Here is a 16,453-nt window from a genome sequence, read left to right as displayed (position 1 = left end):
AACATCTGAAGAAATACAGCAGCACCAAAGATAATTGAAAAGAAATACAGGGAAAGAAATCCAGACATGGAAAACTTTAATACACAAAAAAACATGATGACAAAGGAAAAGCAGAAAAAGGTTAGTAATGGAGAAGTTAAATAGAAATGGAGGTTATTGTACCTGCAAAGAGAAGGATTTAGTGTAGAAAATCTAATGCAGAAAGCACCACAACAGGAAAGAGCAACAGATATCCAAATTAAGAGAAAACCAGTGGAACAGGAAGGAATTGGTCAGGGGTTATATGAAGATATTTTGCAGGCTTCCACAGGAAACCAGTACAAATGCTCATTTGAAGCTAAACAGCAAGGAAATTAACAGAAACTGTGGAAATTCTGATGCAGTCAATGTTGAGGAGTGATAGGCCAGTGAGTTCCAATATGACAGAGCAACGGATAGCACAGGATGAAATTGAAGAGAGGGTGTCACAGGAATGTTATAGAACTTTCTATAGAATGCCCCCAGGAAATGGAAAACAAGAGATGTGCCCTCAAGTTTGGAAGAAAAGGAGCAAAGAGAAGAGTTGCTTGATTTAAGACATGGATAGATAAATTAAGATCAATGAGAGAAAGACTGCAGAAGGTCAATAAAACCCCAAAAGTCAAATCTGAAAACAAATTAATGCAGTAATTAGGACAGTCCAGAGAGATCCATGCAGTATAACAAGTAGACAGTCTATTACTGTGCTGCCAAATTAATAACTGAAGGTTCTACCACAACACAGGGTAGCGGGGGGAAAGGAAGGGGAGAATAGAATAAGATCATGGAAGTATCTAACAGAGAACTATGAAACAATTAAGACAACTGTCACTGTTAGAAGACTATAGAAGAGGGAATAGATCAACAAAAATACTAAGATAGATATGATAAAAGCAAAGTGCAGTATTAGAAAAGACCAGGATCTATCACAAACTATCGAAAAGGAACTAAAAATTTCTGCACAGGCAGAAACACTTGTAAGATATGCAGATAAATATAAAGGAAGAGTACACAAGCAATTTACTGGAGACCAAAAAAGTCTGAGAATTGGGAAACAAGGTAAAAGGAAATGAAAGACCACCAAAACAGAGGAAATAGACACTTTGGATAAGTATCTATGAAGATCCTGTGGAACATAAGATGCTAAATGGATAGAAGTAAAAGAACAAGTGTAAAGGTGCAGGATAAGAAATGGGATTAACAGTCAGAAATTGAAACAAAGTTAAGAAAGCCTTTAATTGGAAACTAAGCCCAGATGCAGTACCTAGCTTTTGTTTAAAAAGTATTAACATCTTTGCACAAAGATTTAGCCATGAGTAAGAACCATTTTATATGCACATCCTGGACACCAACCTGCCTAACAGGCAAAACAATGCTCCTACTTAAGAGTGAACCTGCAAGCTACCCAAAAAATGGTACATCAATATCTTGCCTTTCAACGACGCAGAAACTATGCATGGGAACTGATGCTGACAGGTTATAATCATTAAGAAAACTCAATTATGGCAATAGAGCAAAAGGGAAATAAAGTCATATGGAACAAAGGATCATTTATTGTTAAAGTCACACTGGAGCACTGTAAAAAGGAGTAGAATTTAAGGCATGGATTGACAAAAAATTTGATAGTATCCCACATTTAAGGATGAGTGCGCTGAAAAATGTACAAGCTACATCCTACACTGATCAACTACATTAGTGACCATGAAACAGTGACAGACAACTTTGCAATTAAGTCAAAGGACAGATCATCCCAGGGATACAAGTTCAAAGAGGGATATTCCAGGGTGACCGTCACTCTAGGTATTCTGCCTTGCCATTAACCCATTAAGCTGTTTGACAGCTTAGGCCATGGCTACAATTTGGCTCCTAGAAAACAGCAAAGTGTAAAGACTTATCTTCTCAGTTGAGGATTTAAAGCTGTATAGCTCAGATGAGGAACTGAAAGCACAGTTGCAGGTTGTCAAAGCTTTTTCAGATAAGAATGTCATTTGGTCTTGATAAGTGTACAAAAGCAAACTTTAAAGCAGGAAAACTGCAGCACCAGGAAAACATCAGTTTGGGACAAGAATGTGACATAAAAACTGGAGCAAGAGGAAGTGTATAAATATTCAGGAATTGAAGGATCAACAATAAAACATGAATAAATGCTAATAAAATTTAGTAAGGAATACTTCGGAAGACAAATTAATTCTGAAAACAGCGCTGACATCTAGGAACAAAATTCAAGCTACAAACCAATTTGCTCTTCCAGTCTTAACTTAGTTTTGGAGTGATTGACTGGCCCCAAAACATGTTGGATAGATTATATAGGAAAAGGATGCTTCACGCTCACCAAATTTATAAAAAAAAACAGTGTATACCAAGATTCTATATTCCCTGTTCCGAAGGAGGGATGGACTTCCTTGAAATTGATTACATGTATAAATCTGTAATTGTGGGACTCCACACACATCTGCTGACCTCAAGACCCAAATGTAGTGAAAGTTTTGAAACGGGAGAATAAATCTAAGATGTCTCTGCTTAATTTAGCAGAAGCATATCAGCATCAAGCAAAAATGGAAATCAAACCAGAAGTAGATAATCAGGCAGCAAATGAATGTGCCAACACACAAAATATAAGGTGAAGGACCAGATGAGAAGGCAAATGTGAAAAAACAAAATATAGTTGCAAGTATAGAAAACTTATGAAGAACTTCATGCGGATCAGGAATGAATGCAGTAATGGTTAAGGAGAGGCAAATTTAAACCAAGAGAAAAAAAGGTTAACATTGGCAGCCCAAGATATTTGCCTATGTACATGCTGGTTTACAAAGTCCATTGAATATGTGGGATAAGCAGACAAGTGTAGGTTTTATAAACCTAACTGGAAACAGTTACACAACTTGTTGCTGGTTGTGACATACTAATGGCAGGACTGTATATTGAAAGGCATAATATGGCAAGACTGTTGCACTGGGGATTGTGCAAGTATTATGGTATTGAAGTGGCTAAAAAACACTGGAAACATGAGCCACAAAGCCATCATGGAAAATGATGGCTTGCATCACATGGGATCACCCATTACCAACAGTTCAAAATATAGAAGCTAGAAAACCAGATACAGTGGTCCAAGAAAAGACTAAATTAAAACAAATTGAAATTACTATACCCAGTGACTAGTGTCTTGTATACAGACCAACAGTCAAATTAGGATCTGCAGGCAGAAACGTGGAAGAAAGATACCCAGAACGTTTAAGGGCACTTGTGGCTGACAGATTGAAAATACTAATTTCATGAACTTTAATTGTACTTCGACATAAGAATGGGGTCTATTCCAGTCATACTAGAAACCCAAAAGACTGAGAAATTAACAGGGAGAGCTCTAAATGTAAGGCAAAACCAGTCACTCTTGAAGCACAGGCTGCATTATGCATCTTAGCATGGATAACCTTTCCTTTAGGTCAACTCAAGTCAGAGTGTAGCTGTCAGTTTGGAACTTTGGTTCCTATTAGGAGTGTAAAAAATATTTGAAGATGTACATAGTTGTACATTAAGTTAATAGGTTTTAGGAAGGGTACTCTGGATGAGTTTTTTTTGGTTTGAGGGCTTTCAATACAGTTTAAGATGTGACACAGGATCAAATGAACTGTATAGAAGATTTACTTGCCAAAAACAGTGTATGCATGTAACACAAGGTAGAACTAGACATTTAACAAAAGCTGTTCTACATGTTTGTCTTGTCTTTTCCTGGTTAGGGGTCTCCACAACGGAACTCCAATCCGCTAATGATTGGCAGTTGATTTTTATGTACTGGCTTGCCAGGCCTGATGCACAACCTTCAACGAAGGTACGCCCATTCACGCACGTCTCCACGCAGAAGACGCTTTAGCTGAGAATCGAACTGGAGGAGACACCACTACTGCAGCACCACCACCACGGTTTAAAAGTGGTTCTACATAAAAGTGGGAATAACTTCAATACAATGATGCTGTGGTCTTTAAATGTCTATGGTCTCACAGATAAGAGTTATAAACTTTATTAAAATGGAACGTAAATACCTATGTTATAGGAAGCACACTTGGGAAGAACTGAGCATGTGAATTTGATACAGGTTTTCAGGATGGTTATTCAGCAGAATACCTATGACAAAGGAAAAAAGTACTTACATTAATTGCAAGAGGAGCTCCAATAGTGATAGAAGACAAGGACAATGGGGTTTGTAGTACTAAGGGGCTACTGTTAAGGGAGAAAGATTACACTAGCATGTATTTATATCCCACAAAAAGCTGCTATAATGGAGACTAAGAAAATTGTGGGAGAAGCAAGGAATTTTACTTGTAGGTGGGGACTAGAATTTGATTTACAACCATGAAGATGTGTCTGGGGGCCCCAGAAGGGAAAATATAACAAAGGGTAGAGCTCTGAAGAAATTTAAGAAAAAATATTTGGTATGGAAGACCATAATCTAGTAGTGGAGTGATTTTATATATTCCCCTAGGTGCAAAAAACTGGGCTAAGCTAGACCATTTATATTTGACAGGAACATGTACATTTAACTCAAGGTTTTGATATGTACCCAGAAACTATTTCATATCATGTGTCAATAACCAAAATAAAAACACATGGTAATGAAAAAATGACATTGGCACTTACCACCTATCAGTCAAAGAGAAAGGAATTCAAGAAATGGGTAACAAATTATTCAGGAGCTATTAGGGAAAAAACATTTCTTCTGAAAATAGACAAGGAATGGGATACAATTAAAGTTTAAAAATAGGGTGTATATAAAATTAAAGGAGATATGGTTAAGTAACAAGAATTGAGAGTTACAAAAAGTACTGCAAAATAGGGGGAATCTCAAGAGGAGCAATTGCAGAATGCTAAACAGAAAAAGGATTAACCTGATAATATGCAGGAGTTTAAAAAGATTATTGGGCAACTATTTTGTTAACTCTAGAGCACATCACCTTTTAGCACAACTCAGGCAAAAGGAAGTAGAAAGGGCTGTCGCCAAGCCTAGGCAGCCTATAACAAAGATAAGAAATCCTGCAGAAGTATTAGAAATTTGAGAAATTCTATAAAAGTATGTGTACAGTAGAGAAATATGGAAATCCAAGAGGTAAAAATGAAAGTGTTTAACAATTAAATATACCAGGATTAAAGGTAGACAAGGCTCAATTACTAACAGGATAGGGAGGAGATGAAACAAATGGTGATGCACAACCAATTTACCAGTCCAGGGGAATAAATGGTATAAAGATAGAAGTTTTGAGGCTAGAATGGGGGGAAATTGACAGATCTGGAAGATTTTGTTTACACGCATTTTAAGAGTAGTGGCAAAAGCCTGAAAGTAAGGTTGATAGCTGTAATAGCTAGAGGGTTAAGATCCATCAGATCCAGATTCATACAGGTCTATTTCAATACTTAATGCCAAGAGAGATGCCAAAATTGACAGATATGCCTCAATGTGGTTTTGTGGAGGGGAGGCATACATTCAACATTAACAGAACATTGATGATCCAGAGGAAAGCAGAATGTAAGAAAATAACACTGTTGGTTGGTTGAGCTTAATGCAGAGAAAGCAGCTAAGAGTTAGCTGGCGCTCTGAGCAAGGCAACGGAAGCATTTGCATTCCCTGATAAAATTGTAAGGTTTATTAGGATATACAATAAAATAGGTGGGTTCCTCTGATTTCTGCTTGAGCACAGGAACCACTTAGGGGTGTCCTCTTCTGCATTATTTAGAACCACTGGCAAAGAAAATAAGGGACTGCAATTCAAGGATACAATTGATATGGTAGTCAAGAAAAGCTGGCTCTGTTTGCAGATGTTTTATACATAATAAAACCAGAAGACACAAGTCTTGTGGAACATTTTCAGTTTCAAATCTTTGCAGAACATAAAATTAATGAAACTAAAATAAAGGTAATAGTGGTAAAGTATGCACCCACACACAGATTGGTTTGGCAATATTCATATTTATGGGGACAAAATGATTTAGGAGTATTATTGAAAAGGACTCCAGTACGTCAGGGAATGATGAGAGAAGGGATTCAACAAGATAGTACAAAAACTGAGAAATTGGAAGCTCTGTTATATGGATGTGAATAGTAAGACAAGCAGTTAATGTTTTAGTCCATTTAATATTATATGCAAGTCAGGCATATTTCTGTCAACCAGAAGAGAAGTTCTGGATAGCAATTGGAAAGCTGAAGGACCATCTGGGAGGGGAAGCCCTCAAGAGTTAAGTGAGATAAGTTGATTCTTCTAATAAAACGTTGCAGATTGGGATTACCCGATTTGAAGGGGTATTTCAGAGCTACACAGTTAAGGCTCCAATACATTAGCACAAGCAGAAACCTGTAAATCAAAATGGAAAGATAAAACCAAGGGGAGCTCAAGAAACTAGATGTGGGGGATTTTGTATGAAGACCTTTAAGAATAATCATCACAGAATATTATATTCATAAAGGAACAGAAAGTATTCTATGAACTAACCAACATGGGAATGGATAAAGGAAATTCTGCCGATAGGGATTACTGCAATTAGGGATACAGACAATAGGGGGCTGGAATTTATTGGAGAAAAGTGGCAAAGGAACAGATATTGGAAGCAAATAACTAGAGGGAAAAGGTAATAAAATGGGAAGATTAAAAGAATTTGGACTGCAGGTTAGAGATAGATGTCAATCTTTGATAGGGAAGGCAGAGCAATGGCAGAGAAATAGGGGGTCCTAAAGTAAAGGGCAGCAGTTGTAAAGTTTTTAGTAGAATCTAAAACAGAAGCTGCTGTTAATGTTAAAGATTAATTAGCATACATCACAACTATAATAAGAGGTGGTTAGAAAGGATTGTGAAGAGATTATATAATAAATTCACCAAGAAACAATGGCAGATGTTCATCTCCCATATATGCAAGAAAATCTAGAAGATAAAATTAGTTTTTGCTTGTAAAAGGCAAGTAGACTCCAGATAATTTTTCCTCTGGTAGACAGAAAATGTTGGAGGCGTGATGGGGAAGGAAGAGGTAATTGTGAACATTTTCTGTGACTGCAATGAGTTGGCAGACTTTAAAGACTCCCTGCAGACAACTATCAGGGATACTGGGTGAGCAAATTGGTTCTAGTAGAAAAATGATTTTTCTGAGTTGCGACACATTTGGAATTGCATAGACGAAAGGCCTTGCTGAGTCTAATTATGGTGGCTGCCAAAAAAGCCATTACTCAAACAGAAATCGGTCTAAACCAACTGTACTAGAAGTAGTGCATATAGTAATAGGTAAAACAGGAATTGGGATCTTTAGAAAAGGGTAGGAGCAAATTACATGGGGAAAGTGGGAATTGTGGGAATACATACAGGGGAGGAATGAAGTTTAAAAGGTATTGTAAAATGAGTTATGTCATGTTTAACTGAATGATTGGGTAGTAAGTGATGTACGTTTGGCAAGTGGAATTGTGTTATGGTTTGTGATGTAAAATGCTTGCTGCTGGGATTAGTTCAATACGTTTTATTTTCATTTAATATGTAGGATTATTAAAATCACCAGTTTTGACAAAGGGAACGATGTTTGTTTAAAAGTATATGCAAGTCTGGATTTTTGGACTGTCACTACATTTAAGGAGTCTGCAGTGCAAGTACGAAGATTTTAAATGGTTATCTTTTTGCACTTATATTTAAATTTTCATGGAATAGAAGCTTGCCAATTTAAAATATCAACGGGGGGAGTACAAGGCCCAATATGAAACTATGGATAAGTGACAAAATGGCAGTCAGACTTTAAACCAGCTGCATCTAAGCAGCCCTCCAGAAGCTATTTACAGGATACACCAGGCCAAGACAAGTTAACTCAAGCCAAATTTTAAAAATACAATGCATTACTGGTAAACTGCTGGCTTTCATTAAACAAATGTACTCATTGCAACTGGAAGTCTCATAATGCTTCAGTTCATCTCATGTTTCACAATACACAGCAAGTCTTGACAAATCCGGAAGTATCTGCTCCCAACAGGCTAAGAAAAGGTTAGTCTGAAGGTAGATCCTACTTTACTACCCTTAAACATAGGGAATGAAACAACCTAGGGAAAACAGCAGCAATGGCTACAAACCTAGGTTTAGCTGTAGCTTTATAAGCTAATTCAACAATTCTTGTAGCAGTGTGAAGTACTGCAAGACTGTTTAGGCTTAAATATAGTACAAGTCTCACAAAATCAAAATTTTGGTAGTAAACTGAAGAGAACACTACACAGAAATGGAAAACTAACATTCACTGTTAACAGTATCTAACTAACAGCAGGACAAAGTAGCCACAATCAACTGCAAATGTACTGCATAGCAGCCAAACTTTACGGTCTTCAGTCAAAATTTTCCACATAGTTCAGGAAAACAGTGGTAAACCACTCCTCTACCATTACTCCTTCGTCATTACTCCATAGGCTCAAAGGTGTCAAAGCAAATTCTTCTCGGGAAATAAGTAATCCAATCTCAATCACTCCAGCTTTTACTGGAAGTTTCCATATTTATACTAAGAATGGATCTGGAGCAACATAAGCCAGAAAAATGGCCACAACAAAAAAGTGCACTTTCAAACTTTAAACAGCAGAGGTTACAAGAAACAAGGAAACCATACCCGCCCCAACAGGCCATGGCAAAGAAAGTATCTGCCACTAGACACTGACCTACAAGTTCCAAGTAAAACGGTAAGAGAAAGGTTTCCAAACTTCAAATTTGCTAAATCTAGACTGTGTGGCACCAGAGGACTAAAACCAGACATCTTACAATAAGAGGGCTTCCCTGCAACCTTGTGGCAGTGTGTTGGACAGAACCCATCTGATTTGTTAATTGCTGGAATAAAGGCTCTGAGGGGCTTTTCTATTGGTAAATTATGTTAGAACATTTTAAATACACTTTAATTGAAACACCACATTTGCAGTGACTTTGGTGTAGCTGTGCACAGCACAACAGGGGTTAGTACCCTTGTAGGGACAAAGGCCTAGAATCACAGGGTTTTCCCTGACCACCACTTGGTGAAATCCTCTTTGGCTTCCCTGATGCTCTTCAGGCAACTGGGTTGTGGACTGCTGCAGTGAAAGCAGCTCAGCTAAGCACAGTCAAGCATCCTCCCACTTTCCTCACTAATCCTATTGAAGTCTAACTAATCCCAGAGAAATAGCTGATCTTTTGTCCTCCCACAAAACCAGGAATTACCTGCTGCTAGACAGTTTCTCAACATTTCTCCAGCCAGCCTAATTGACATGTGTTTCCTGAGGCAATGTAGCAATTGCCTTAGGTGTACAGACAGCCATCTGCTCCTAAAGCAAATACAGTAAGAGATGCCACTATACCATTAAACTTTAATCAGTCCTCTCAAGAAACCTTAAAGCATCAAAAAAGGGAGTCGCCCCACACACCTCTACTCCCACAAGATAGTCATGACAAACCCACATATGTGGAAGTTATCAGGAGTCCACCAAAAGACTACAGACCTCCCAAGGGCAAGCAACCCTCATACTGGTACACAAACTGAATCCACCAGTACATAATGCATACAACTGTATCGGAGCAATAAAGCCCCTAATGCAAAAGATTTCAAAATCAAATGTCCTAGTCATTAAGCGACTCAGTGACATGTCCCTCACCAGGCTGGACAAACAAGTCATGGTCAGCTGCTTCTTTGGTGCCAGGATCTGCCAAGTCATGCACACTCAAGTCAAATCAGCAGGAGTTACAGTTAAGACATAGTACACTGAATGACTTGAGAAGTACCACTCTGGACTATGAACAGAGACTGGAGAGAGCTCAGAATGTGCACACCAGGAGATATATCCCCTGCCCTAAGCAGCATTCTACCTTCACCTAGGATGCCGCAGTACAAAAGAAATGTGGATTTTAAAAATTGGCTTAGCTTCTGGTGCCACTTCAAGGGGATCCAGCATCTTTAAGACTGGGAAGACATGGTAGACTGACCTCAATGTTTTGCTAGAGATGGCCTTCACCTGTTGCCTCAAGGCTTTAGGATATCTGCAAAGATGCTTGCCTCCCCCATGTCAAAACAAACTTCTGATGTAGAAAAACACTGGACAAAATCAAGGTCACGCTGGTTAGTGTTAGGTGCCTAACCAGTAAAACTGCACTCCTTGGAAACATTCCTCACCTTGGAAGATGCAGAGGTCTGCGCAGTCACCGAGACTTGGTTCAAGCCTGCACAGACTATCCCAGCTATGCACGGCTACAATGCCTTCCACATGTTCAGACCCCAAAAATGATTGTGAAAGAACCAAAGGTGGAGGCATCCATTTTCTCCAAATGCACCTCATGACTGCTGAAACAGTACAGCTCGAGCTACTCCAGGTCTAAATAACTATAGGTAAAATACCCGACCACATCTTAGCTGCCTACTAGTCCCCCACCATGAACCAGGAGAAATTCTTACTTGGACTTGCTTGAAATGCTCAGTACACAGCTAAACACCTTTGTCATGGGAGATTCAACTACCCATTTATTGGGTGACACACAAGCACAAAACACAATCACATTGAGGTTCCTGGACTAACTCAAATGCACTGGAACAGTTAGTCTGCACCCCCACAAGGGACTCAAATGTCCTAAACAGAACTCACCAACTTAGGGGGGTGGGTTACTGCACTACCCCCAGTATGGTGCCCTCCCTAGTCAAGTCAGACCATACACCTGCCTCATTTGAAGTCAAAATCAGACCAGACACCCTCACAGGAGCAAAAATGCATTTTTTTCAAAGCAAACTATTGTGTCCCAAGCGATAAAAGGTTAATACTCTGCTAACACAGGCAACAACTCCTATGCGAAGTAGGCAAATGCCCCATTATAGCCACTTAAGCAAATGTATTGACTTGGCTGTACTTGACGGGACTAAAACCAGATCCTCAAAACAAACCACCCTGGTGGAGTGCAAGTATAAATAAGCTATGTAGCTAAAGAAAAATGATATCCAAAAACAAATAAGGAAGACTACTCTACACAGTTTAAACAAGCAAAATCAGAAACCTTGGAAAGTCCTCTAAAGCTAGTTACGACACTAGAATGGCATCCCTAGCTTAAGACAATTCTAAGGCATTCTTTAGCTATGTCTGAAACCTTAAAGGGAATACAAAAGCTGTGTGCCAAACTTGTGGATGGCACCACTCATACTGAACCCGAAGAAATTGCCAGCCTGGTAGCAGATAGATTTGCTGTCAATTTCACCCTTATCCTCACCAGCCATAACCTCATAGCATTCCTGATAACTGTTCTCAACAGATTTCCAGAACAGGTCATTCAAGTGCTCCCAAAGGCCAGAAATACAGCCTCTATGAGACCAAACATCCCAGGCTACAGACTAAACCTAAAACAAAGACTTGGCAGAACCACTATCTGACAGCTTGAGCACTGGCTTTGTGCCAGAGGAGTGAACAGCAAATGTAATCCCATTGCACAAAAAGGGTCCATCAACTGACCCTAGAAACTATGGACCCATTATCCTGACCAACCTTGCCTGCAAGGCCATGGAAAAAATCATCGTGGACCTTAACCAGAGCATAGGCAACCTTCAAACTCTTCATCCAATCCAGTTTGGTTTAGTCACAGGTAGATATTGCTCATTAAACTGGATTAACTTTTGAGAAAGTCAAAGCCCTGGATGACAGTAAAGCAGCACACCATCACTCTTGATTTACCCAAGAGTGATGACAGAATTCCCCACTCAGGAATCAGAAATTCTCATCTGGGTATTCATTAATCACTAGATGGGTAGCAAACTGGCTCACTGTTAGGGAGTTCACTTCCACCAGTAGACCAGTTACCAGTGGTGTACAAGGATCAGTACCGAATCCTCTACTGTTTAAAATTTATTTTTCTGAAGTCCAGTCAAAATCAGATGGCCTGTGGCTTGGCATGTTTGCGGACAACTGTAAACTGGACCCAGAGTCCCAAAGACAACCAAATTACAGAAGGGACTGTCAGATAAATGACTGGTGCTAGGTCCATAGGCAAATGCAAAAATGCCTCAATATCCCCTGCTAATTATGATATAGATAGCACCCCTGTAAGCTCATAGTGGTAAGAGACTTGGGAACGCAGGTCTAACAACCTAAACTGCTATCACCAGGGAACGCAGGTCTAACAACCTAAACTGCTATCACCAGGTGTCCACAGTAGTAAGGAAGCAGAGTCTTCTACACTACCCATCTCATAAATAAGGGCATCGCATCCAAGACCAGGGAGGTAACTCTGTTGTACTCGGCCCTTATCAGAAGGCTCAGAGTACAATGCTCCCTTCTGTATGTAACAAACACCTGCAGCAGCTGGAGAAACCAGAGGTTTCTAACAAAGAATTCAGGGCCTCCAAGACCTACATGAAAAGAGTGAAAGCCCCATCACCGTACTTGATCATTCAAGCTGCTGAAAGGCAACTTATGGCTGGCCTACACAGCAGTCTGACCCTGCCCTAATGGAAATGTTGCACATCAGCAAATATAACAGGGCCAGAGTCACTTGCTCCAAGGATTTCAGCCTAACCTGTGACATTAATAGATTTGTGCAAGAGACAAGATGAGTCTCCCAGAGATTGCTGCTGTTCTGGAATAAGCTCACTTCATGTGAAGCAGAGCTCCTCAAGGACCCTATTTAAGTGCAACCTTTACAATTGGATGGAGAACTTCAAATTCATGCCTGGGGTGGCACCTACGGCCCTCATGGACAGGGGCACTCTGCACTGATCATAGTATCACTATGGAAATGACCATTTAACTACGGTCAGCTAGGATACTCTTACATGGCTAGGTTTGTAAAGGCCCTAGGGCCATTAGCCTAGTAATCTATGAACCTAAAATCACAAGCAGGGCAAAAAAAAATACAGATTCATTCTAAGAAAGCCACAGACTGCTGCCTCCTTGCTTATGACCACAGCAAAGTTCATAAAGTCATCCTAAGTTAATTTAAATCATTCCACCCAAAGCTGTTGACTTGCAGACTCCTACAGCAATTAACACGCACCTTACAGGGTTTACAAAGCAAATACAAGAAACTGGCTTGGCGAGCCTTTATAAAACATACACCTATGGACAATTTATAGTCTCGTCAACCTACTGTCCCTTTAGACTTGGAGGAAAGAGAAACCCTGGCAGAAAACAGGTGAACACTCCATTTTAAATTATTATACCAATTCTTTAGTATTTTAAGAATAAGGCCATATTTAAATTTAATCAACTTCACGAAGGATGGTCAGATTTCATATTCGAATATTTTAGAAAGACTACAGTTTTACTCTTCCCTTCTGCACATTGCATTATTTTTAATTAACACTTACCAAAGGGGCACAAATATTTCTGGTGTGCCCAGATCCCTGAAATTCCTCGGCAGGCTGTGAGGTATAGCTCTCAGGTGGAACATCTACATCCATCTGATCAAGGAGATCTTGAACACCCCACCTAGAAAAAAAACACAATGAACTAAACACACAGTCTGAGAACTCCCAAGACAAATTTAAGGGCACAGAGTGCTACAAATTAAAATGCTAGTCTTCAACCTCTTCTTACAGGACTACTTTCTATAGCGGAAGCCACTGGCAAGATTATTCATCTAAAAACCTATAGAGTTTAACATTACAAGTCAGTAAACTAACAGACTGTTACATAATTTCATCTACAACTAATCATGAATATGTGCAGAGTCAGAAGATATTAATTCCATTTTTTCAGGGCTAACCCATTGTTTGCAGTTCATCAGATCTCCGTCAAATAACTGCTTCAAAAGTGTAGACAATTATCTGGTAGACTACATAAAGTCTTTCAGCCAGTTTTCAAAACCCTTTTTCATTACTCCCTCTAAAGTACTAATCCCATTTTTTAATGCCGTTTGATGTGTAATTTGGCTTCTTACAGTCTGAATAAATGCTACTGCAAAGGACATCCGTTTAGTAACCATGCAGGATTCTGCAACCAAAGACTTTTCTGGTATGACAGTGTCTGCAACTAAGTTGAGCATTTGAATGCAAATGTAATTGTTCCAATTACTTTAACACTTTGGCATATAGGAATAAAGCCCCAAAGACCCAGGTGAATAGAATTTGGTTAGTGGCTTGGGTGCATACCATGGCTAGTGTGCTGCAGGACAGGAGTGATCATACTTGGCCTTCTCACCTCTAAGAAGGCAGAGTGGGCAAAACTGTCCTACCATATCTGCTGTATAAAATTTCCAAAGATGGTTTGGGATTGCATGGTGAGTGTGGAATACATAAGCAGGGACACTTGGTACCTGTGCAGGTGGCTGCTGCTAGTACGTCTGACTTCTGCCTTACTGGGGGGGGGGGGGCTGAAGGCTTTTAATCCAGAGACTTCTGGAACATAGTTACTTTCCATTCCAGCATGGGAAAACTTCCAATCCTTAGGGCTGTAGCAGTAGTACAGGCTTCCTATACAAGGATGTTATCTGCCTGTCATTGTACAGCTTTGTTGCCTAGAAAGCCATAATTTGTACCCATACAGTAAACTAAAGACTCCAACTAAACATTTAAAGACCTGTACAAGATACTAAAGACCCCCAACTAAACAGACAATTACATTCTCTGGGCCAAATAACTACAGTAATAGGGCTGCTCCCAAACTATCCAGACCGGAGGAAGTGGGAGAGGTTCAGAAGAGGGAAGGGAGTAGATGTTAAACCAAAAAGTACTGCTGTACTAACCTTGCCTATGTGGGTTATATTCCACAAAGAACAGCCGGGAGTCTTCCCTTAACCCATGCATCCAGGCTATTGCTATCTCAAGCTTTTTAGTCAGAAAAGAGCAGCCTGGGCATAAAACATTCAGTACTTCACCTGTGACAGTCTGCTCCTGTCTTCCATTTTAGGGCAGATATGTTAGAAGTTTTCACACTTGTGAAGAAATTAGTACCAGGCTTCTAGGAATACTGACTTTCCCAGTTACTATTATTGTAGCAGAAGTCTTTTTAATCCATACGCCTAAATACTTGCATTAGATGTATTGCATCCCTATAAATATTGGTATTGCTGAACCAATTCATGAGTGGGTACATAATTTATGGCCACCTTTTCATCTTCAGGTTTATATCCTGAAAAGACTTGGTCTCGAAATGATCAACATGGAGAGGTTTTTTTTTCTACTACAGATCAAGCTAATTTGATTTCCATACTAATTACATCACTGCATTTGAGCTCCTTAGTTTCTTTGCCAATGGCTCTAAAAATAAAGCAAATAAAGGGGGAAAAACAGGACACCTCTACAACTCTCAACCTCTTGGCAAAAAGAATCTGGCCACAGCCAAAGACAATGGGGGAACAAAGTTCCAGAAATGGGGACACATTTTAAATCTTGGGTCTTAAACTTAAAAGTTGCTAGAATAAACGGTCTTATGTTAACATGCATTTTCTGAAGGATGTGAAGTCAAACTCAAATGCCTGTCATTGAACAAATTCTGTCCTTGTAACAAAAATCTGGAACTCTTAAAAATTTGAGCAACAGACTAAAAATAAGTCAAACCTGGTCACTCAGGAAATTTGGACAATTGAGTATGGACATCTCTGCCTGCTTCCTCTGTTCAACCTTACCAGAAAGGAAACCTCCCACTTAAAATCCAATCCTTCATATATCCTCATTTTCGCAGGGAAGGCAAATGCTTCCACTGCCCTATTCAAAATTCCATCTTCTTCTATTGAATACTTTTACATTAAAACCTACAAATAGTGGTATTGTCTTACATTCTGCCTCCTCCTGGATCATTGCCCGTTTGAATGTCAAATGTTTGCCTCCTCTCCACAAAAGCACATTTAGCTACACCTATCAAGTTTGGCAACACCTTTGCCATTCTTTTAGCTAGTGTAGACAAACACAAATTTCAATTTTAAACCATGATCATCATCTATATGAAGCTGGGTTTACAGTCTTATTAGCCACCACAACTTCCAAGATGGTGCTTCACCTCCTTGTAAAGGCATGTGAAAAAATCTTCCATATCTTCATCACTTCCCAACTTTCACAGTAACAGCATCTGTTCCTGGAGACATCCCAGAAGATTGATTATACATCAGTTTTTAATCTTCTATCATGGTAGTTGAGCCCCATCTACCTCTAAACTGGGCATAATTGCCTTCTCTAAATATTTCCATTTGTGCCACATTTCTACACTTCTCTGCTTTTTATAAATCATCACAACATTTCTGAATTTAATACTTCTATCTTCAGTAAATTGTCTTATTGACTCCCTAAGTTTGGTGACAACCCTTTCTACTTTGTTGTAGAAATCATTGTGCTAAAAAAGTTTGTGCTCTGGAGTTACTTATTCTAAACTCACACATATTATTCAGATGCTCCCTTATTTTCTCTTTAGCACTCCGCATTTGTGTTGAAAGACTATTCTCCCGTTGATGGGAGCCTATGTCACATTTTAGACTTTTAATGAAAACTCAAACAAAAAAAAATTACATTTCAA

At 39.3% G+C, this 16,453-nt stretch overlaps 1 protein-coding gene across 4 annotated transcripts in view; it reads right to left on the bottom strand.

The window, feature by feature from the left end:
- The window catches only part of LOC122800037 (oocyte-specific histone RNA stem-loop-binding protein 2-like), a 512,723-nt gene that overhangs the window by 134,921 nt on the left and 361,349 nt on the right, over positions 1-16,453 (bottom strand). For all 4 annotated transcript variants that reach the window (XM_044069515.1, XM_044069512.1, XM_044069514.1 and 1 more), the window contains one exon: positions 13,315-13,435. In XM_044069515.1, the coding sequence (XP_043925450.1) occupies positions 13,315-13,435 (121 nt within the window). The remainder of the gene's footprint in view (positions 1-13,314; positions 13,436-16,453) is intronic.

This window comes from Protopterus annectens, chromosome 4.part0, assembly GCF_019279795.1.
Source record: "Protopterus annectens isolate FY-2018-M chromosome 4.part0, PAN1.0, whole genome shotgun sequence".
Taxonomy (NCBI): Eukaryota; Metazoa; Chordata; order Ceratodontiformes; family Protopteridae; genus Protopterus; species Protopterus annectens.
Note: the sequence above shows the minus strand (reverse complement) of the source record. Positions and strands in the feature narration are given on the sequence as shown.